General features: G+C 40.5%; 1 protein-coding gene across 2 annotated transcripts; it reads right to left on the minus strand.

The window, feature by feature from the left end:
- Nucleotides 1-836: 836 nt before the first annotated feature.
- Nucleotides 837-22476, minus strand: ZCCHC8 (zinc finger CCHC-type containing 8). 2 transcript variants are annotated; one of them, XM_079149529.1, is made up of 14 exons: nt 21740-22476; nt 20550-20590; nt 19439-19513; nt 17781-17886; nt 16062-16139; nt 11414-11517; nt 11230-11295; nt 10604-10664; nt 9997-10139; nt 9581-9723; nt 7921-8042; nt 6281-6367; nt 5911-6028; nt 837-2816 (listed from the first exon to the last, which is right to left on the minus strand). In XM_079149529.1, exons 1-14 carry the CDS (start codon nt 21938-21940, stop codon nt 2041-2043), a joined length of 2121 nt encoding a protein of 706 aa, XP_079005655.1. In that variant the 5' UTR covers nt 21941-22476; the 3' UTR covers nt 837-2040. The 2 variants fall into 2 exon arrangements, with proteins under 2 accessions (XP_079005655.1, XP_079005656.1); XM_079149530.1 differs by lacking the exons at nt 11230-11295; nt 11414-11517; nt 19439-19513; nt 20550-20590; nt 21740-22476 and having other exon boundaries at nt 17781-17838.
- Between the last annotated feature and the right edge of the window lie 943 nt (nt 22477-23419).

Here is a 23419-nt window from a genome sequence, read left to right on the forward strand (position 1 = left end):
CTTACTCATGCCATTGCCTGGATATGCCAACGTGCATTTTGTCTGTGGGCTCCTGCTCTAGGGTTATCTTTGTGTAAGTCTTCAAATCCAAATGAATGTGTGAGTCACTGGTCTTGGGAATTTGAAAGCAGTCCCCTCTCGGTCATTCTTCCGTCATTCCCAGACAGCCCTGCAACTTGCCCCCTTCACATGGCCACTGGTGCTGTCTAGGATCCAAGAGAGAGAACCACGTGTTTCCCCGACCAAGGGTGTAATTTCTGAAAGGCAGTTTCTATCATTTCTTTTATTGCTGTAAAGCACACTGAACACTTAATACAAGTGTGCCCTCAACAAGTAATTGAAGAAATGAAAAAGGAGACACTTTTTGAGAAAGCAATGTTTTTATAGAGCTTTTGACAGGGAGGCAGTACAGTGGTCAAGTCGGGTGTGGGGGTTGCTTACCAGCTCTATCTTAGGTGCTTCCCTCTAAACAAAATGAAGTTAATAGTGCCCACCTAATATAGCAAGTGTGAACATGGGATAATGCACAAAAATACCTTAAAACACAATACCTGGCATATGCTAAAGAGTTAATTGCTATCGCTGGTATTCACAGAGGACTTTACCAATGCAAATTTAAAGCGGGTATTTAAACAACTACTTCTAAGATTTAGGGTACAATCGAATCTTTAGTTGAAGGTTGGTCTTTTAAGAACCACATCTTAAAATTCACAAGTCCCTTTAACCTCTCTGGGCCTCCCTATGGTGTATTTGCCTGACACAAATGTTGAGGAAACTATATTAACTACTGTGAAAAATTACCTTTATTATGTATTTAAACTCAGAGGAAAAAAAAGTCAAAAGTATTTAACATTTTATTTTAAAATGAGGGCCTTAAAATTAATTTGTCCTTTTATGTAATTTTCCTTTTCTTTATTGTTTATAGAGCAGTAAATATAATCATTCAAGTTCTCAAAAAATGAAAAATCCAGAATGGTTCTATTTTGCTCCCTCCATTGGCCTGGGACTACCTGAGACTAATAATTCAAGATCATTTAAGTTCCTGGACTTGACCAAGTGTAAACATGTAACAGCATTTCACATAAAGAAGGAAATCATATTTTCAGCTCCATCTTCTATATCTGACATGCAAAAGCAACTAATTTATATCTACTGTTTAATTTTTAAGTAATACGTTAGGGTTCAAATCCAGAATATTATTTTTGTACAAAGGGTTAGCTGCCCTCCTTTCATTTTTTCAAAATAGCTACTTTAGGAGATTCTGCTCTTTCTACAGTGAAGGCGGAAATCCTCTGAAAGCACCCAAGCTTGCAATTTCTTGTTTCCTTTGCTATCTCTAATTTTTGCAACCACAAAATTTTCTTCCAGATTTAAAAGGCTAATAATTTAGCTGTGAATCACTTTTTTATATCAAAGTCTTAGATTATGTATATGAAAACTAATTTATTAAACCTCTGTACACAAAGGAGAACATAACTGTATAGTAAGCTTATATGAAGAATGAAGGTACAAAAAAGCAAAAGTGTTATTAAAATTGATACACGTAAATCTTACAAAAATACCCCAAATGGGATAAAGCTGCTCATCCCTGATTTTTCTCATTTGGTTGTTAGAGTTGAAATATGAATTTAAAATGGTTAGAATTTTTTCTTTTTAAAAAGTGATATATTAAACTTATATACAGGATAATTAGCAAAATGTAGAAAGGGAAAACAATGTACAAAAGACAGATAAAAAACACCACTCTTGACAGACACTCACAATCCAAAAATAGTATAAACCTTAACAAACTATCTCTGAACCAGCTCCTATGTACATTCCCCCTGTGGGTTTTTGTTGGTGAGAATAAAATACTGCAAATTAGTGAGCCCAGTCTTTCCATTTTTTAAAATAGGCTTGACTTGAGACCACAATTCAACCTTGGATAGATTTTTAAACAGGGGAGGACAAACAGGAAAACAATTTTTATCCATCCACTTGGTATGCATCAACAGAACATACAGTTGAATAATTAAATAGCTCTTGGAACCAGACAAGCAGTTATTCAGAAGCTTTTTTGTTTTTCTGCTGGTTCCGGGGAGAGTTCTTTAACAAGTTTCTTATCCTGAGGTACATTCCAGTAGATTCCGCCATATTCTCAAATTCAAAAGGTGTTATTCCCGTTGCAAACTTGCTCATGTCAGGTACAGGGCTGTGAATTTTAGAGGCTGTTGAAGAACTGGTGTCCACCTGAAGGGGCTTCTGGCTGCCTCCGTTCCTGATGTCACAGTTTGACACGACATCGCCGTTGTCAACCAGAGCACCTTGGGAGTTCACCTCTGCACACTCCTCCTCTCCGTTCTGACCAAGCACTGTGGCCTCGGAAGCCGGACTCGAGGGAGGTTCAGCCTCAGCTACCTTCGCACCGGCGTCTGGTTCCTCGGGCTCCTCCAGCGCGGGCTTTTCGGCTGTCTTCCCCTCTGGGCCAGGAAGGTCCAGATCATTCGGGCAAGGCGACGAAGCCACAGAGTTTCCCGTTAAAGGTGTGTCCACGGGCAGGTCCGAGTCACTGTTGGCGCTCTCGGCCTGCTCCAGAGCCGCCCATATGCGCCTCTGCTGTTCTTCAAGCTCCTCCAGGGTCAGCGCGTCCTCGTCCACGGCCGCGCTCCGGGGCTGGGGGGAGGCGCTGGGAGTCAGTGGCGGGGTGCCCCTGGGCAGCGGAGGAGTGAAGAGCGGCGGAGGGGTTCCCCGGGGCAGCGGAGGAGGGGTGCCCGGAGGCAGCGGCGGCTGGAACTGGAAGGCCTCGCTGCTCTGAGAGCCGGGCGGCAGCTCCACGTCTGAAATGAGAAAGCGAAGAGCGATTTCAGAGCATGTGCGGCATTTGGTTTTGCAAAAATTCATTAGCCGAACTTGGGGGTATCCAGAGATTCGATGGCCAAAAAGAACGGCTTGAGGGGGAAGACTGGATTCCTGGATGCCATGCCCGCGACCTGTCCTCAAAGGCCCGGGGAGGACTGTCCACAGTGGGAGCTGTCAAGGTTTCTCGGTGCTAGCGGCTGGAGTCAAACCCCTGGGAGAGGCACTCCCATGCTGTGGACATGGTTTCAGGCAGAAGAAACGGGGCATTTTTTGGTGGTACTGTGTTGAGCCCAAAGCCGTTAGCACGCCAGACAAGTGCTCCACCGCTGAGCTGCGTCCCAGCCCTTATCGGGTCTCATGAGGTTGCCTGGACTGGTCTTAAGACTTACAATCCTCCTCCCCCAGGCTCCCCAATCACCATAAAAATCACAGGTGTGCACCACTGTGCCCAACAACACATCAGACCTCCGGGCACCAGTGGGTGGGCGATCTTTGTTCTGGAAGGGTTCTAATGAAGTTCCACCTGAATCAGCACTATTCTGACAAGTGCCAGATCTACTGCCCACATTCCTTTCTGGACTGAGCCAAGGAAGTGAGGAAGGTGGAGGTGCTGCACTGCCACCTTTAGGTCTGGCCTTTGTACCAGGAGTCCTGCCCATGACAGGGCGCAGGCTGCTAGAAGAGGGGAGAGGAAAAGGGACAGAGAAAGAGCAACTAAGGGAGGGAAAGAGAGAGGGAAAGGGGAGAGGGAGTGAGAGACAGAGAGAGAAACTTCCCCCGGAAGTACAAGATATAGAGGACGAAGTGCCCAACTGTGTGTGTGTGCACCTGAAGACAGGGGTGCCTTAAATTCCCAAACTTTTGAGAAATGGTAATTGTATCTCAATTGATTCAACAAGCACAGACAGCTTTCTCCCACTGTATTACAAATGCATAAGACCAAAATTCACTCCGACTGCAAAGTTCCCAGGCAGTGGGGACAGATAACTGGCACTGAGAAACTAGCATACTTGAGACCAAAACCACCATTTCTACCCTCAATGAGGAAACACTGGGTGCTGGTTATGGTCTTTGTAACACTGGGCTCTGAGAATACACTGTCTGGGACAACTGCTTTAGGGGTCTGGGAAATTACAAAACTGTCAAAATGTCAGGGGTATGTGGCAAAGACTGTGATAATTCTGTTCCCCATTAACCCTTTTTGGTCTTGTTAACAATGAGACTGGGGTAGGTGCAATGGCGCACACCTGTGATCCCAACTGTTTAGGAGGCTGAAGTAGGAGGGTAGTGAGTTCAAGGTCAGCCTGGGCAATTTAGTAAAATCCTTTCTCAAAACAAGGGCTGGGGCTGGACCTGGGTGCAGTAGCATATGCTTGTAATCCCAGCAGATTGGGAGGCTGAGATAGGATTGTGAATTCAAAGCCAGCCTCACAATTTAGCAAGGCCCTAGGCAACTCAGCAAGACCCTGTCTCTGAATAAATAATAAAAAAAGGACTGGGGATGTGGTTCAGTGGTAAAGCGCCCATGGGTTCAATCAATCTCTGGTACCAAAAAACCAAAAAAACCCAAAACAGCAAGGGCTGGGTATATAGCTCAGTGGTTCAATTCGCCAGGATTGTGACATTGTGACACAGAGAGAGAGAGAGAGAGAGAGAGAGAGAGAGAGAGAGAGAGAGAGAGAAAGAGAGAGACAGAGAGAGAAATAAGGCTGCAGGTGCTACAAGCCCAGGTTGTGAACTCTAACCAGACATCCAGACATTCAGAATCCCTGTGGCTGAGACTATGCAGAATAAAAAATGGGGAAATAATTTGGCAGCTTTGATTAGGAACTTCTGAAGTCACTTGTGCAACATAATTCAATTTTGGACTTTAATTCCTTTGGATCTTAAGGGGATTTAGTCTGTGACTTTTAAATTCCCCTTGGGAGTCTGAAAACGAGAGAGGGGGGGTTCACATTCAAGTTTCAGGTGAGGTATGCTGCTGGAATCTTATTATTAGAGTGCTTTTTTAATTTTAAATACAGGGTTGGAATCACACCCAGGGCCTTGTATAGTAAGCATTCACTCTACCACTGGGCTACACCCCCTCCAATTATTGGAGTATCTTTATGTATGTTATCTTTTTTTTTTTTTTTTGCGGTACTGGGGATCAAACTCAGGGCCTTGTGTTTGCGAGGCAAGCACTCTACCAGCTGAGCTATCTCCCCAGCCCTATGTATGTTATCTTAATGTTGTCACTTCGTCTCACTTCAGAACATCTGACATGATATATAGGACAAAAGTAGCTAAGTGCTGCTGGGCCCGGCGGCACATGCTTGTAATCTCAGTGACTCAGAAAGCTGAGGCAGGAGAATCGCATGCTTGAGGCTAGCCTGGGCAACTTAGCGAGACCCTGTTCCAAAATAAAAAATAAAAAGGGCTGGGTTATATAGCTCAGTGGCATAGGGTCCTTGGATTCAGTCCCTAATAAAAAAAGAAAAGAAAAGAAAAGAAAAAAAGTAGCTAGGCCTACTTTGAAACCAGAGTGATTTTCAGTCTTGGGTTCAGTGTGAGCTTGGAGTTTATTTAATCAACACAAAAGTCTGGATCTACTCCAGAGCTTTCTGGGGGGAGAATCCAAACTAGTAATCCGAAGTCCCAGGTGGAAATACAGAGAAGCAGTGGTTGGTACTGTGGGAAGACAGGCTCCAAAAGACGGGAGAACTGTCCTGAGCTGCCACTGATCTGCTCAAAAGAACTGTCACAATCCTGGTGGCCCACAGGTCCCATGGGTTAAGAGAACAAATGGTCAGACGGCAAGGCCAGGCAAGCCTTCCACTGCTTGTCCCAGAGTGCTGCCCTGTTCAGAGGGGCGGACTAGCTGCTGCCCTGCTGGGTGTGTAAGTCTGTAAAATTCGGGGACTTGGGTAGCTGGCCCACTTGGTTCTCGCACCGAGTGTGGCTTCTATTTCAGCTTCAGTGACAGTGCGATGCTCTGGTCTCTAACTAAGGAATGCCACCCTTCTTCCGGACTCTGGCGCATGGACTCGTCATGCCTACTTACTGAAACCAAAACCACAGAACGAGACCTACCCGAGTCAAGCTCCATGTCGGCGGGAGAAGCTGCAGAGCTGCTCTCCTTCCTCTGCTTCTTTGGACTACCAGGGCTGGACTGAGAGGAGGACCGCTTGCTGCCCGACCTTGCGCTCGGCTAAAGGAGCAACACCGAACAGGGAGATGCGGTGAGCGGACCTTAAACACCAACCTGCACTTAAATACGCTGCAGAAAACCAGTCTGGAGCCAAGCCTAGGTCACTGGTGAATTCAGCTATTTTCCTTCTGATTCCTCAGATGACAGAGTTTTAGATATAAACACGATAATGCAATAAAACACTAATGAGTTATAAATCTCACAGCTATGTGCCATAAATGTTTATAGACCAAACCCTTAAAATCTATTTACCGCTTGGAAGTTAGAAGTAAGGTAACTGGCAAACACATCCTTCTGCTGACACGCCTGCATTGGTATGGAACCAAACATCCTCCATTCCTAATGATGAAAACAGAAGGAAAAAATATATTTGGAAAATGCCATCTTTTGTAATTTTGCTCCAAGGAAGTAAAGTGAAGATCTCAAATTACATTTCTGCTTTTCGTGTGACTCTTGCTTTATTGGAATTAAGGAAAATAAGTGTGTCAAGAAAAAGGAAGAATAAAACCTGCCTGTAAGATGATTAGGACTGAAGACTGAAAGACTGTCTGATATAATTGCTTGGCCTGAAAGGGTTCTACCTACTCTGGGCAGCCTCCTGGTCCTTGTTTCCCCCACCTACGTACTGCACCACCAACAGGACAGATCACTGTTCCTTTCTCCTAATGTACTTACACCAAGTTTTCAATCTTCTGTTCTTTTCCTTTCCAAATAGAGCACAGTACTGTTCATTAAGGTTCAACTTGGTTCCTGTCTCTCTCAACTCCAACTGCACATTCACCAGTTGTTCTTTGTCAGAATCACTTTGTGCTCTTGCAAAACATAAACTTGAGGGTCTGAGTCAATTAAGTCTAAAGGTAGACTCATGGATATGCACTGGTACTGAGCACCAGGAATTCTGACAGACTGGTATTTGGATCCACTTCCAGAAGCAATGAAGGTTTGCATCATACAATTTAACCTTTAATGAATTATACTGTCCTGTGTAAGTTCTTCATTTATATCTATTCACTAGACTCTGATTTCAGATCTTTAGCCTCTTCCCTACCGCCTAGTTCCCAAGAACACTAGGAATGCAGATTTTATTAAAACACCACCACCATAATAGATAATTGTTGAAACTTTTTAAAAAAATATTTCTTAGTTGTAAAATGAACACAATATCTTTTTATATGTTTATAAATGTGGTGCTGAGGATTGAACCCAGTGCCTCACACAGGTGAGGCAAGCACTCTACCACTGAGCTACAGTCCCAGCCTAAACTGTTGAATCTTGAAACCTAAGATGAAAGTTGAACAAGAGAATGAGAAAACTTCATATGTGGAATTGAGAAATTTTGCCATGTGGTAAAAAAGAAAAAGATACAAAAGGGCTGCCAGGTATGGTGGTGCACACCTATGATCCCGACTAGTCTGGAGGCTAAAGCAAGAGGATTGCAAATTTGAGGCTAGCCTAGGTGAGTACTAAGACCATTTCATTAAAAAAAAAAAAAGGGAGGTTGGGAATCTGGCTGAGTTGTAGAGCCCTTGTCTAGCATGTGCAAGGCCCTGTGTTCAATTCCCAGTAACACAAAACAAAAAACCAAAAAACAAGAAGAGAGAAAACAGCAACAATAACAAACAAACAAACAAACAAAAAACAAAACAACGACAGACAGGCTGGGTACAGTGGTGCATCCCTACGCCTCCCGGGTCCCTGGGATTGCAGGCATGTGCTACCACCCCTAGCCTCTTTATTTTTTCAGAAGGGGCCCTGCTATGTTGCCCAGGCTGGGCTTGAATGCTCAGTCAGCTGGGATTACAAGTGAGTGCCACATGGCCAGCTAATATTTCATACTGTGAACAATCTGTTACATAATCATGTCACATTCCAAAATAAACCAATATACTTACATCTGGAATTCCTCTGGGAGTAGATATGTTAAAACCTGGATAGTTTACCAATTTTGAGAGATCATAAGTGACACTTTTATTCTGTTGTACTTCTCCAACTTCTGATTCTCCATCAGCATCATCTGTTACAGACCATCAAAAGTGTTAACACTGCCAGGTGCTAATATGTCCCTCCCTGTACCAGGCGTATACCTAGAAAGTGTTTCTTTTCACTACCAAAGAATTAGTCTGGGAATTAACTTTAATTAGAATTTTTCTGAACCACTAGAATACAATTTTTAAGCCATGTGGATATTACTTTGATAAAAAGAACTAAGTAAAATCTTACAAACTTTTCTACGGGTTGCTTAAAAGTCCATTTTGCATTGACCTCATGATTTCACGAATGCTCTATTCCAATGTTTTTCATTTAATAAAGACTTACATAGTGTCTACTATATGCCAGATGATATTTAATTTCCAGGTAGTGCTTTAAAAATATCACCTCACTTAATTTTCTTTTTTGCGAGGGGCAGGTACTGGGGATTGAATCCAGGGGCACTCTTCTACCGAGTGACATCCCTAATCTTTTTTATTCTTTATGTTTAAACAGGGTCTCCTCAAGTTGGGAGACCTGGAACCTGAGATCCTCCTGACTGCCTCCTAAGTCATTGTGATGACAGCTGTGCCGCACTGCACCTGGCAACTCAGTTAACCTTTTTAAGAATCCTTAGAGGTATATTTCATTAAAACACTTTACAGATAAGAGTCATCTTTGGAGAATATTTGTAAGCCATTTCAATTTTGAAAACTACTAAATAAATCAAGCATTTATTTTGCTTTCCTGTACTGTCTACCCAAGGCTACCAAGTAATTTATAAGGAGAAACTTCCCTTTATTTTTGTTATTTTCATCATTCTCCAGCCCTTTTAATCCCCACCTACTCCAGTAATGGGGACTGAACTCAGGGGTATTTTACCATTGAGCTACAACTCCAGCCATTTTTAAATGATTTTTGTGACAAAGTCTCACAAAGTTGCCTAGGCTGGTCTTGAACTTATAATCTTGCTGCCTTAGCCTACTGGGTACCTGAAATTTCAGCCACAGAACCTGGCTGGTTTTTTAAAATTAAAGAATCACAACAAAATGTGAGAGCAATGGCTGGCCTATTTAATGTGTGCTGGATTATCTAAAAAAAAAAAAAGATAAACCAGGCATGGTGGTGCATACCTATAACCCCAGCTATATGGGACGCTCAGGTAGGAGGATCACAAGTTGGAGGTCAGCTTGGGCCACTTAATGAGATCCTGTCTCAAAATAAAAACATAGGCTGGGGTCGCCTGTAATCCCAGTGGCTCAGGAGGCTAAGGTAGGAGGATTGAGAGTTCAAAGTCAGCCTCTGCAATTTAGCAAGGACCTAAAGCAACTTAGAGAGTCCTTGTCTCTAAATAAAATATAAAAATGGGCTGAGGATCTGGCTCAGTGGTTAAGTGCCCCTTGTTCAATCCCTTGTACCAAAATAAATAAATTAAATAAAAAAATACAAATACAAATAAAAACAAAAAGAGTTGGGGATGTAGCTCAGTGGGAGAGTGCTTGCCTAGCATGTGCAAGGCCTAGGTCCAATCCAGTACCATAAAAAAACAAAATAAGCTGACTTATCTAACCTAACGTACCATACCTTTTCCATCATAGAGAGCAAGCCCTGAATTCTCCAATTCAGCTTCTTTGAGCCACCCTGGTGGGTATCCCAGCTGACGCATTCGATAGATAAAAGGGGGAAGACTCTTGTCTGTCACACCAAGTGCATCTTGAAGTTCCTCACTAAATAAAAATAAAAAAAGGAAACAATACTGAATTCTTGCTTGCATGAAAACATACAAAGTTCTAAAAGTTTTAAAACATTTTCTTATATTACACAGTGTGGAGCATGGTGCCTAATAGTTAACATTATTTAACTGTTTTTGAATGAATTGATGTATTGTTCCGCAGACCTTGCTAGGGCACTTGCATTCTGAAAATTTTCCTGAAGAGGCATAGAATGTTCTGAATACTAAGGAAGTAAAAATGACATCTATGGTAAAACGACATTAGTACCTAATAACTCCTGGCTTGAATCTCCCAAATCTTTCTTCTACTTCTTCTGCATGGTATCGCTGCTGAAAATTCTGATTGTTTGCCTCCCCACAGGCATCCATATATTCTTTTCTCTTTTCATTTATTCGAGCAGCATTTCGGGGCTAAATCATAATGTTTGAGAAGAATGGTATCAAGCAAGTTAGAAACATTTCAGAAATTAAATAATCAGATTTTTTTTAAGATAAAGTAAAACAGATAGTTTTAGTTTCAATGTATAAAACACGTCTAAAAGAGGGTGGATATTTCTGAAAAGTAAGCAAAGAGAAGCAATCACTTATTTATTACCTCAGTATTATCAGAACATAAAATCAAGTTTTTAAGAATAAGCTGTCTAAAAGTTAACTCTCATGACATTTCATTTATTAATATCAAATAGATTTATTGTAATAATTTTTTTTTATAAATGTAATATCTTAAACTATAAAAACAGATTTTTGAAAAGACTTCAAGTTAAAGAAGAGGAAAGTAATGTAGGAAGTTTCTTCACATCACACTATGCCATAAATGTTAAAATACATCAGCAAGCTCTGGTTCAACAACATTTTTTTATATGAGAGAAATTTACCATTGGGCAATCTTTCATTTGATGTTCTTCAGAACCACAATTGAAACAGTGAGGCTTTGGCCTATTTGGTCAAAAAAAAAAAGTTTTCATAAATAAAAAGATAAAAGCAAATCAATAGAATTCTAGATGACAGCAAAGTGTATCAGGGACAGAAAAGCAAGTGGATGACAGCACTAACAAGCACGCTGGATCTCCCGTACTCAGTGATTTAAACCAACAGCACTGCGCAGTCTTTTAACCAAGAACCGTTCTGTTCCTGACTCATCTATTACCTCGTCCGAGTTTTTCAGTAGTTAATAACAGAAGAACTGAGTCAAAGCGATCATCATGTTTCCTTTAGGCACCATGGAAAGAAGGCAAATGGTTCTAAGACTGCGGTCACATTGACACCAACAATTACTTCTTTCCACCCTCCCAAGGCACATTATGTGTGAACCAATGAATTCCAAGAAACAAATGATCAATTTTAACGTTTACTATGTCTACATATTGGAATTCTAGCTGAATCTGTAATTTTCTTTATAGTAAACCAGCAATAAAGAATATTAACTTTTCAAGCTAAAAGTTTATGCTTTTTGTATTAAAAAAAACAAAAAGAATAAAACAAAACAACTCCCCACACAAACCTTTTTGCCTTTACTTGTATTTCTTGCCCTTCTAGAGAAACAATGTGGCTGAAGACTTGCTGGTACCTTTAGTGAATTTTATTAAGGAATAGTTATCATAGTCTGTAAAATTTGGTAAACTTTTTTTTAAAGGTGAACTTAGTGGCAAGATGCATAAAAGATCTTCATTCACTATGTAGGATACTTGGGTATTTCCCATCCTTCGGTAAGCTGAGGGTTTTCATTTAGTAGCGGTTGCCCCAATTTATCAAGGCAAAAATTAGTAAAATACAGGACACTTCCTACAACCTGCAGAAGACAAGTCAAAAAATATTGCTATTTAAGCAGGAAAAAAAAAAAAAAAGACATTAAATTATGTAAGACTATGATTACCTGTTTTTAACAATTTATTTTTGGATAAAATTATTAGAAATAACTCCCTAGTTAAAAGAGCCAGATTTTGATGTGTAAGTAAAAGCTACATCTGAGTTCTTCCTCTGTATTAGATCATTACTATCAACTACACTCTCTCAAACAAAAAATAAGAATCTTGACTCTCATATGTTCCTCCAATACCCCAAGACTCTTCAGGCCCTGTTATTTATTGTTTCCTTTTCTTTTGTTCCCATTCTTTTCTTGCCCCTCCAAGTTTTTGAAGAAATTTCATTCAGACAAGTTGAAAAAAACAGTACCATGAATACTCCTGTACCCTTCACTGAGATTCAATAATCGTTAATAGTCTGACATTTTTCTGTGCACGTCTCTCTTTACGCACACACACGCACACACGCGCACACACACACACACACACACACACATGCATATTAACTCAGTCATCTGAAAGTTGCAGACATGATGACATTTCATCCCTAAATACTTCCTTTTTTAAAATTTATTTTTGTAGTTGTAGGTGACACAATACTTTTATTTTATTTATTTATTTATTTTATGTGGTGCTGAGGATCGAACCCAGTGCCTCACACATGCTAGGCAAGTGCTCTATCACTAGCCACAATCCCAGCCCCCTAAATATTTTTAGTACAAACTCTTTCTTATTCTAAGAGTAAGAATGTTCTCCTACAAACCCGAATACTGTCACACCTAAGAAAACCAACTCCCTAGAGCCATCTATATCTAATACGTATTGTTTTCCCCAACTGTTCTCAAAAGGTCTTATAGTTTTGTATTTTTTGTCCCCCCGCAAGCCAGGATTTGGTTAGGACTCATATTTTACATTTAGATGTAAGTTTTTCATTTCTTTTATCTAGAATATATATATTTTTGCAATGACACTGCCATTCTCTCTTAAAACATTTTCAGTAAAGCTCTGTTTCTATCACTGCATGATGCTACTTGACAAAAGAGCTCTTGTAAGGACCTCCAGCAAATTCAGCTCACAGCTGTCAGTCTTCACCTAAACCTATTAGCAAGAGTTGGCACAGGGCTAGGGGTTGTGGCTCAGTGGTAGAGCACTTGCCTAGCATGTGTGAGGCACTGGGTTCCATCCTCAGCACTGCATATAAATAAATGAATAAAATACAGGTCCATCCAAATATTGAACCAAATCCAGTGCCTCCCATATGCTAGGCAAATGCTATACCACTGAGCCACAACCCCAGCCCCTAAAAAAAAAAAAAAAAAAAAAAAAAAGAGTTGGCATGGCTGATTTCTTCCTCTCAGAAACATTTTCCTCCCTTGGTTTCTAGGACACCATACTCTTAGCTCTCTTCCTACCTTGCTGACCAAGTTGGGGTCTTTGCTAGATTCCCCTCTCCACCTTCTACATGTTGGAGAGCCAAATGATCAGTCCTAGGTAACTCATCCCAACCCAGGGTATGAGATATAATTTATATACTGACAATTCCCTGATCTTTTCTGTCAATGTTGTACATGCAAGAGACAACTTGACAGCTCTCCCTGGACATGTACGAGGCTTCTCAAACTCACCTATTTAAACTATACTGGATTCTCAACTCCTTCCAAATCTGCTCTCTCTTCCACTCTTCTCTATCTAGCTGCTCAGACCAAAGACCCGAGTCATTCTGACTATTCTCTTGGTCTCATATTCTACATCCAGTTTATCAACACATTTGATCAGCTCTACTTTCCAGCTATATCCAGGTTCTAACCGTACCCCATCACCATCTCTATCACTCTGGCCTCAACCACCATTTTCCCTCACCTGAGATTAACACAATAGCTCCATGACTAGTTTTCAGTTTCTACATATAAACAGCTACCAATTATTTTCCATACAGCACCCAGATCTTTAAAAAATTAAAGTCATGATATATCACATTTGTACTTAAAACTCTTGATGGTTTCTCATCTTATTCAGAGTAAAACCCAAAGTCCTTGCTATAGCCTATAAGACAATATATAAAGATTCTGGTGGCGCACACCTGTAATCCCAATTTGGGAGGCTGAGGCAGGAGGATGCAAATTCAAAGGCAGTCTAAGCAATTTAGGGAGGACCTGAGCAACTTAGTGAGACCCTGTCTCTAAATAAAATACAAAAAGGGCTGAAGATGTGGTTCAGTGGTTAAGCACCCCTGGGTTCAACCCAGGCACCAAAAAAAAAAAAAAAAAAAAAAAAAAAAAAAAAATCTGATCACATGCTTTGGAGTCCAAAGGGCTGGATTCAATGTCTGGTTTGCTCAAATAATAACAACCTTCATGAATAACACCCGTAATAAGCTCATAATTTATATCAACATCTGGGACACAGTATTGAGTGTGGAGTGTTGGTTTCTGCCTCTGGGCTTCCCCTTAATTCTCCAACTGTCTGACATACTGTTTTTGATTTTCTTTATTTTTCTTTTAAACTTTTATGTGGTGCTAAGGATCAAACCCAGGACCTCACTCATGCTAGGTGAGTGCTCTACCACAGAGCCACAACCCCAGTCCATGTCTGACGTATTTTTAATCAAACTGCAGCTTCAGCCCCACTCCTTCAGCTCCTCCAGGTCTTGACTCAGAGAGGCGGTCACCAACTACTCATACAAACCACCTACCCCACAGTCTCTCACTCTTTGCCCTGTTTCATTTTTCTTGAGAGCCTTACTTTCTTTCACTAGAATTTAATTCAGTGAGAGCCAGGACTTTACCCTTTTTTCACTGCTGTGACCCTGGACCCTAGAACAATTCCTGGCACCAAGCAGCATTCAGGAAACATTTCTTGCTGTTTTTTAAAGGACTAAATTAATAAATTTACAAAATTCCCAGTTTCTAGAATGTTACTTTAAATCCCAGAACCTTAGAGTTGGAAGGGAAATGAAAAGTTAACCAGTTCAGTTCAGAAATCTTTCTTTAGAGTTTTCTTATAACATTCTACTCTTTATTTGACTCCAAGAACATGGGAATTTAATTTTTTAAAAATTTCGAGTGGGGGCTCAAACTCAGTGCCTGACACTCATGAAATATTCTATCACTGAGCTCCAGTTTTGGCCTGTGGGTGGAATTCTTTTTTTTTTTTTTTTCCTTTCTTGGTGCTGGGAATTGAACCCACACTGGGGTAAATCCCTTACCCTTTTACTGTTTTTTTTTTTTTATTTTGAGACAGGATTTTCTAAATTGTCCAGGCTGCCCTGGAACTCATGCTTCTCCTGCCTTAGCTCCCTGAGCATCTGGGATTACAGATGTGGCAGAATTTACTTGTTTTCTGGCACTGGAGATTGAACCCAGGGCCTTATATAGCAACCAATGAGCAATACCTGGAGTACGACTTTCTAAGCTGAACTGAAGCCCCTCTGCTCAATTAAATCACTGATTCTAATTCTTTCACTTGGCACTACAAAGAGTGATCTATAACAACCTTCATTCTGTTGGTAGAGCTGTGAAATTCCTTGTAAATCTTTTCAATAAGGCTTGGGCTCTTCATCTTCACAGCTGACCCCTGTCTTTAATACTGTGACATATTAATGAAGGGTAATATTCCATAAACATGAAAAACTAGACTTCTTTTAAAAGAATCAAGGACTAGATTTTTTTTTTTTTTTTTTTTTTTTGGTGCTGGGGATCGAACCCAGGGCCTTGTGCTTACAAGGCAAGCACTCTACCAACTGAGCTATCTCCCCGGCCCCTAGATTTTTTTTTTTAAGTTAAAAAAAAAATTTTTTTTAAGTTGGACACATATTTTATTTATTTTTATGTGGTGCTGAGATCAAACCCAGTGCTTCGCATGTGCTAGCTAAGCACTCTACTGGCTGAGCCATAATCCCAATCAACTTTTTTAAAACACCAGAAGCTACAAAGTCATACCACTATATTATATTGACACTATAGAATTTTAGATAGGTACTGAAAGGTCACCTCTGTTAAGCTTCTATTTTCACCCACTAGTTGAGTCTGTCAACATTTTAAATTTCAACTCTGACATTTGTTATATTAGCTATCCGTCTCTCCCTGTTTCATTTCTCTATAAATTCAATAGGTGTGTTTCCTACATCTTAGTCCTTGAAAATATATGGAGAGGTTGATTAGGACAAAAACAATGTCCTCTAAAACGTGTTTATTGTGCCTCCAGGTCACAAAACAATAGTTATTAAAAGGCAAACAAGGGCTGGGTTGTGGCTCTGTGGTAGAGTGCTTGCCTAGCATATGTGAGGCACTGGGTTTGAGTCTCAGTACCACATGTAAATAAATGAATAAAATAAAGGTCTATCAACTTCTAAAAAAAATTTAAAAAAAGGCAAACAACAATATTTAGAGGTCGAATTCTACACTATTGTTTGTAACAAAATAATGCTGTGATCATATGAAGACCTATGATTCTACCAATTTATCATTTCAGTGACACCCAGTTAACACAGAATAGGAAACATATCTTGCAGAACTAAAAAACTGAAACTTACACTAAAAGCGTCCTTGTTGTTTTTAATGGCACAGGATTCTTCAGTCTTATGGTCCTCTTCTAACACAATACTAGATGGCTAGGACAAGCAGAAACATGTATTACAAGGCAGTAACCAATTTTCAACAACTTTAAACGTCAAATACGTATCTTAAAGTTTCATAAAATTTTGGATTTGTCATGGTAATAGAGGTTAGGAGGTAAGTGAGGAATGCTTATGAAAGAAATTTCACAAGTGGGGAGAAAAAAGAAAAAGAGCTTCCTCTGAAACATTTATGTTAATCAGTGTAACTTATGAAACTTTCTGTAAGGTGGCAAGGCAGACTTTATCTTGAAAATACATCAAGTCAGACATAGTATACACTTTTACATTACTTTATCAATACTGATAATATATCTCCCACTGACTTAAGCAACTATAATTCTTTTTTTTTTTTTTTTTTTTTTTTTTTTTTGGTGCTGGGGATCGAACCCAGGGCCTTGTGCTTACAAGGCAAGCACTCTACTGACTGAGCTATCTCCCCAGCCCTATAATTCTTAAATATTCTAATAGGGTCAGGGATATATAGTTCAGTGGTGGAGTACTTGCCTATCATGCATAAGGCTCTGGGTTCAATCCCCAGCACAGAGGGGAGAGACAGCATAGTTTTAATTGGTAAATGTTATCTTTAAAAACTGTATATGAAGCCAGGCCTGGTGGCACACACCTATAATCCCAGTGCCTCAGGAGGCTGAGGCAGAAGATGGCAAGTTGCAGGCCAATCTTGACATCTTAGTGAGACCCTGTTTCAAAACTAGAAGAAAAGAACTGGGGATGTAGCTTAGTGACAAAGCAGCCCTGGATTCAATCCACACTAATAAAACAAAACACAACAAAACAACTATATATGAAACTAGGCGTGGCTGTTCATGCCTGTAATTCTAGCAATTTGGGAGGCTGAAGCAGGAGGATCTTAGGCCAGCCTGAGCAACTTAGTAAGACCCTACCTCAAAATAAAAAATAAAAAGTGTGGGGAATGTAGCTCAGTGGTAAAACACCACTGGGTTCGATGTCCAGTATCACAAAAACAAAAAAACCCACAAAAACCTGTATGGGCCAGGCATAGTAATGAACATGCATTCCTAGCTACTGGGGAGACTGAGGCAGGAGGATCACAAATTCAAGGCCAGCCTGGGCAATTTAGCTAGCCCCTATCGCGAAATAACAAAATTAAAAGGGCTGGGGATATAGCTGAGTGGTGAAGTATCCTGGGTTCAAACCCTAGTACCACAATCTAATGATCAATTAATCAAATAAACATTCTGTATGATATATAAAAACTAAGGATGATGTACTAGCATGCTGCTCAAGACCATGTATCCAAGTTAGGAAACAGAAAAATAACCCGTGAGGTGTAGCCAGATCTGAATTTGATCACCCTGAGCCAAGGGGCCACATCCAAAAGCAGGCCAGGTGGCTGCCTTGGTCAGACTCTGGAGAAGGAAGCTGGTGGCAGGATGGTAGGTGAATAGGCGATCTTTTTTTTTTTGGGGTGCTGGGGACTGAACCCAGGGCCTTGTGCTTGCAAGGCAGGCACTCGACCAGCTAAGCTATCTCCCCAGCCCTGAATAGGCAATCTTAACAGTCACTTTGGTTTGGGTTCAAAAGGATCCCCATGGCCTAATAACTGGCAGTGAAACACAAACCTACTTTTCTTGAAGTCTCTTAAATTTGAAATACCTGGGGCAAAAGATTAAAAGAAGTCTTTTCCACATCATTTTTCTGTTGTTCCTCAAATCTTTTTACTAAATTTGAAACAAATTCCTCTATTTCTTGATGATATTGCCTGTATAAGAGGACAAAATGGTGAGAACCCACAGTAAAACATTTAATAGATTGAAATCTTAAGCATTATTTATTATAAGATGTCATGTCTTAATTTTGTTGTTTTTTCAGAGGTTTATCAAATCACTGACTCTTTCTAACACTCAGGAACCTGCTCCCTAGGAAAAATATACATTGTTGCCAAGTAAACTAGATAACCCAATAGCACTTGGCATAGAAGAACACTTAACAGTTGTGTATTGATGGATTTTATTTATAAATTCGATATGCTTAACTTCTGAATAGACCCCACACATAAGTGGTTCAAAATTCAAAGAAGTAAAAGGATTACATAATGAAAATCTCCCTTCTTTCCTAGTCACCTATTTCTGCAACACAAAGATAATGTATTCAGTTTTTCCATATCCTCTTCCCAGAAATTCTATATGCACATATAAGAAATATATAAGAAACCACTCATGTAAATATGAAACTGGAAAAAAAATAGTAAAACCAAAATACATTACAGGAAAAATATACTATTTTCTCTATCCCTCCAGGTCAAGAACTATACTCATCAAATATTCTGTAATATTCCACAGAGGAGATGTCAAAGGAGCCTAAGTCTTGTTACTCTGCAATTGGGCAGTCACACTGTCTCAGACTCGGCTTCCTTTTCACAAAGGTGATCTTTCAGGACTTTTCTAGCTCTACCATCTTAAGATTTCTGCAGGGAAGATGACTGGTGAATAGCGTAAGACAGTCTGTCAGGAGCTAAAGCAGATGCTGTTTCTCATCTGGAGGGGCAACTGTGCCAAAGGCCAGCTTGGCCTAGCACCTTCCTGCGGGTACTGCATTCATCAGTCAGCTTCCTTCCCCATCTCAGAGCCTTGGCTTCTACTTCCACTGAGATGAAGGAGGTTATGGGCCTACTTCTTTACCATGACCAGCACCGAGGACAGAATTAAATGATTTGGGAGGGGGCAAGCAACTGTCTGAAGTGCCTATGACCCAGCTCTGAGGAAGTGACAGGGCAAGGCCTCAAGCCACTTCAGAACACTCTAGCAAGCACTGTGGGAATGCTCTGAGTTACCCAAACTCCAGCATGCTGGAAGGCTTGCACAGGTCTAGTTTTACTAATAAAGAAAAATACCACGTGGGAGGCACTGAAGATCAGTTACCTGATGGAAAATCCAGTTACTGATTCTGGGGGAGAAATGACTAACATTATTATTATTATGATAGTGGTGGTGCTCATTCTTATTAGAAGCTACTTATTGGGCTCTTATAGGTGCTCTTTTAGCTACCTAAGAGGAAACAATATTAGTAAATTATTTTCCAATGAGGAAACAAAGGACACAGAAAAAGGTTCCATGACCTGCTTGGGTTCACAGATGTGTCTAGGTTCAAATTCAGGTCAGTGACTCCCATGGCCTTTGCTTTTAATCATTATTTCAAACATTTTAACTCTAGGAGCATTTTAAGTAAAATAATAAATTTAATATAAATACAAACAAAAACAGCATACTTATTGAAGACATTAATGCATATTTAGAGAAGAGAAAATTACTTACTTTGAAATAGCATTGTTCATAAATAGTATTTGTAATAAAGGTCCATCTAACTTAGTATTGTTCACCAATATTCCACTAAAACAGAAGTTAAAATATATTCTTAGAAAATATTAAAGTACAATTTACATATGTATGTATAAGTTATTAATAATTCTTAATTACTAAATGTAAATAGGACCAAGAACTACTAAGAATTTCAGTTTTCTCAAGAAAAATCTCGATTTTCACCAATTTTATCTATTTTAATGGTCTTACACACGTATCCCTTATGCAACATTTAAAAAAAAAATTTCACTAAAAAGTTAGAATCACAGTTAATCTTTCATATCTTTTCTTTTGAGGGTGTTGGGGATCAAACCCAGGACTTCATCCCCAGTCCAATCTTTATATTTTTAACCAAAAAGTTTTCTTCACTAAGGGCTATTTTCTTCATAAATTAAGGGAGGAAGGAAAGGATAAATCAACAGATTAAAAGAAGATATTTCTAGGGCAGGGCATGCCTGTAATTCCAACAGCTCAGGAGGCTGAGGCAGGAGGATCTCAGGTTCAAAGACAGCCTCAGCAACTTATCAAGGCCCTGTCTCAAAAAAAAAAAAAAAAAAAAAAAAAACCAAAGGGCTGGGAATGTGACTTAGTGGTATAGTACCCCTGGGTTCTATCCCTAGTGCTGCTTTAAAAAAAACGCCAAAACCTCCTTTTTCTTCTTCTAAAATGTTGTGTCTTGAATCATTTCTATGAACATATTTAAATTATACAAATAAATCTTTAGCTAGAGTAATATTATAAAACTTAATTTTAACTTCCCAGAATGTTTTTTGAGTAGGAATAGCTGTGTTGATAACCTGCCTCTTCTGAACATTTAGTCAAAATTTTCTAGATTGTGGTTCATGATACTTTCTCCTAGTGAGTCAGTTTAAAAGTTTTATGTACTTATGAGAATTCAGATTTTATCCCCAGAAGTTAATAAAGGACTAATATTCTGATTCCTTTAGAGTTTGTTAAATGACAATGATACAAAACTCCTGTACCCTTTTGAAAGAAATGGTGATTATAAATGAATGTCCAGATAAATAATAAGGGACAATTATGTTGTAATTTCAAGATGTCATACCTTGGTCGAGTTAGAATATTCAATTTTCTTTTAAGTTCTTGATGTTATTACTTGTTAAGGAATATTAACCATCATTAAACAGAATCATGCAGATCATAAAATTCAACTATCAATACTCTCACATTTGGCATCAGAAAGTTATATTTTGAGGATGACACACTTACTAGGCACCTGTTTGCAGGCAAGGCATTTGGCTTTAAAGCCAAAAATATTTACCATCCCTTTGTATATTCTAAGACACAATCCTGAAGTTAAAGAATCTAACAGACTAAACCTAAACTGTTATTCAAACAACGTGTCTCTGGCACAAGTTTAAACAGTCAATTAGGAAAATTATCTAAGGCAAGGCATCATGATATGTGGGAAAGCAAATGCAGAGTAATAAACAGTTAACAACTGAAAAATCTAGGATGAAATTTATGGATGTCCACATTTTGAAATTTTTCATAACAAAACGTAAAAGAAAATAGTATAATGCAAAAAAAAATCAGACTTCAAAAAGCTGACATATCTACCATATTCAAGTCTCCTTGCAAATTTTAAAACTATCTGAACCAAAATTATCTATGTATAGTTTTTAAAACTCGAATGATGTAAAAAACACACTAGCAAATCCAGAATTTGTAATCATGTAACTAAAGCCAAACGGAAACTTATTTGGCACGTTTCTCCCAAAGCAATGAAATGCAACCTAGCTCAAAGTGGAAGAGCTCTAAAAATAATTCTCAATCTTGATTAAACAAGCAATTAACCATTTCTCTTTGCACGATCCGATTCGTTAAGGCCCCAACTCTGCATTCTAGGACCACTAGCTTTGGCCCCGCCATAAACGCCGCTCCAAGGGCTTAGTTTCGGTATCTCCTAACATACTATACACTACGACTGCATCGACTTGGGCTTGTTTGCAAAGAGTGAAATAGGATCATGATGTCAATCAGGGATAGAAGTGGGGACCAGACTAAAATCACCCTAAAAACCGAACCCAGTTGGGGCTGCAGGGATGCCCTCGTCCGGAGACGGGTTCCCAACAGGGAAGTTTGCGCGGAGGCCGGGGCAGCTTGCGCAACGCCCGCCCGCCCGCCCGCGGGGGTAGCCAAGGCTTGGAATCCGGGCCACAGTGGAATTTCCGCCGCGCCCGCGCTCGCTCCGACCCGCGCCCGCGGTGACAGGGCCCGGCCAGCCGGAAGGATATTCTCGGCGCGGAGCTGCTCAATGGTCTCCTCGCACTGCCGAAGCCGCTCCCGCAGCGCCGCGTCGCCAACCCCGCTCTCGTCCTCCCGGTCGCCGTCTTCGTCCTTGAAGCGGGTGTGAACGGGCTTGGGAATCGACTCCTCCGGGGGATCGAAAGCCTCGAACAGCTCTAGGTCGCCAAAATCCACCTCTGCCGCCATCTTGGGTTGTGGGAAAGATTCGAGAAGAGGCGGAGCGGGCCACCGCGGTTGGGAGCGAAGGTTGTAGGGCGGCACCGCTCTCCAGGCTCGGGCCGCGCGGAGACAGCGGGTAGGGTTTTCTCTACACGCCGGCAGCCGAAACTGCACCTGGGGCGGGGCTGGCCCTGAGAGACTACAGCTCCCAGAATGCAACGTCGCCGCCCAAATCCACTTCCGAGCTCGCCGCGGAGCGTGGCATGCCGGGACTTGTGGTTCCTAAGCGACTGTTAACTCATTGTTTGCAGTGCATACTGGGATTGATCCTTTCTGAAATGTGAACCCTGACTGCATCAGAATGCTTACAATATGGATTGGCGTTGTTTGGCACTTAAGGCTCAAGAATCAGAGCCCGACGGATTCTGGTGCACATGCTAAACAGCAACAAGAGAAGACAGAACTCCAGCCTTGGACAAACTAGTTTATTGGGCTTCTTTCCTTCTTTATGTAAAATTAGCTAATTATTAGACTATTTTAGATATTTTTTTTTATGAGGTCTTATGTGGTTTCTCTGGATTAATCACACATACATTCAAAACATATAAACAAATAAAAGATCTACTGACAACTACAAAAAAATTAGACAAATCTCCTCTAGGACTTGATGCAAGAGTGAGCAAAATAAATCCCTACTCTCATGAAGCCTACAGAAAGCACAACAACCTACAATCCAGACCCCTCCATAGTTACAGATGTTTGTGTTCTTGAGTGGAGCTGGATATTCTTCACAATGTGAACGCTAGGCATAGTGGAGCTCGCCTGTAATCTCAGGGGCTCCAGAGTCTGAGGCAGGAGTATTGTAAATTCAGGAGTATTGCAAGTTCAAAGTCAGTCTCAGCAATTTAGCGAGACCTTGTCTCAAAATAAAAAATATCTAAGGGTCGGGGGTGGGGGATGTCTGTGGGTCAATCCCTACTACAATATACAAAGCCAATGAGAAAGAGAGAGAGAGAGAGAGAGAGAGAGAGAGAGAGAGAGAGAGAGAGAGAGAGAGAGAGAGAGAGAGAGAGAGAGAGAGAGGGAGAGAGAGAGAAGAGAGAGAGAGAGAGAAAGCCTCAGTAAAGTCTAAATTAGTGAAGTGAGATTTTGACTGAAATGTGTTGGATTAAAAGCACAAAGGAGGTGGTGAGAACATGGAGAATTTAATGAAAAGCCTCCTAGCTAGGCTTTTGAGTGGAGCATCATGAGGATGGGACAGGATCCTTTTTCTACCCCCCAGTTGGGAAATCATTTAAAAGTTTTAAACAGGTGATGCATTTGTGAGCACCAAGTTTTCATTTTGATAAGGTGGTGCTGATTGAAGGGTAGAACATTTGAACATGAAGCAATAAATAGACAGATTGACTTTTTGGTAGTTAATTGGGGCTGAGAAAGAGTTCCAAGGGAGCACTTGCCTAGCATGCACAAGGTATCGGGTTCAATACCCCAGCACAAGAAAAATGT

This window comes from Sciurus vulgaris (genome assembly GCF_902686455.1).
Source record: "Sciurus vulgaris genome assembly, chromosome: 8".
Taxonomy (NCBI): domain Eukaryota; kingdom Metazoa; phylum Chordata; class Mammalia; order Rodentia; family Sciuridae; genus Sciurus; species Sciurus vulgaris.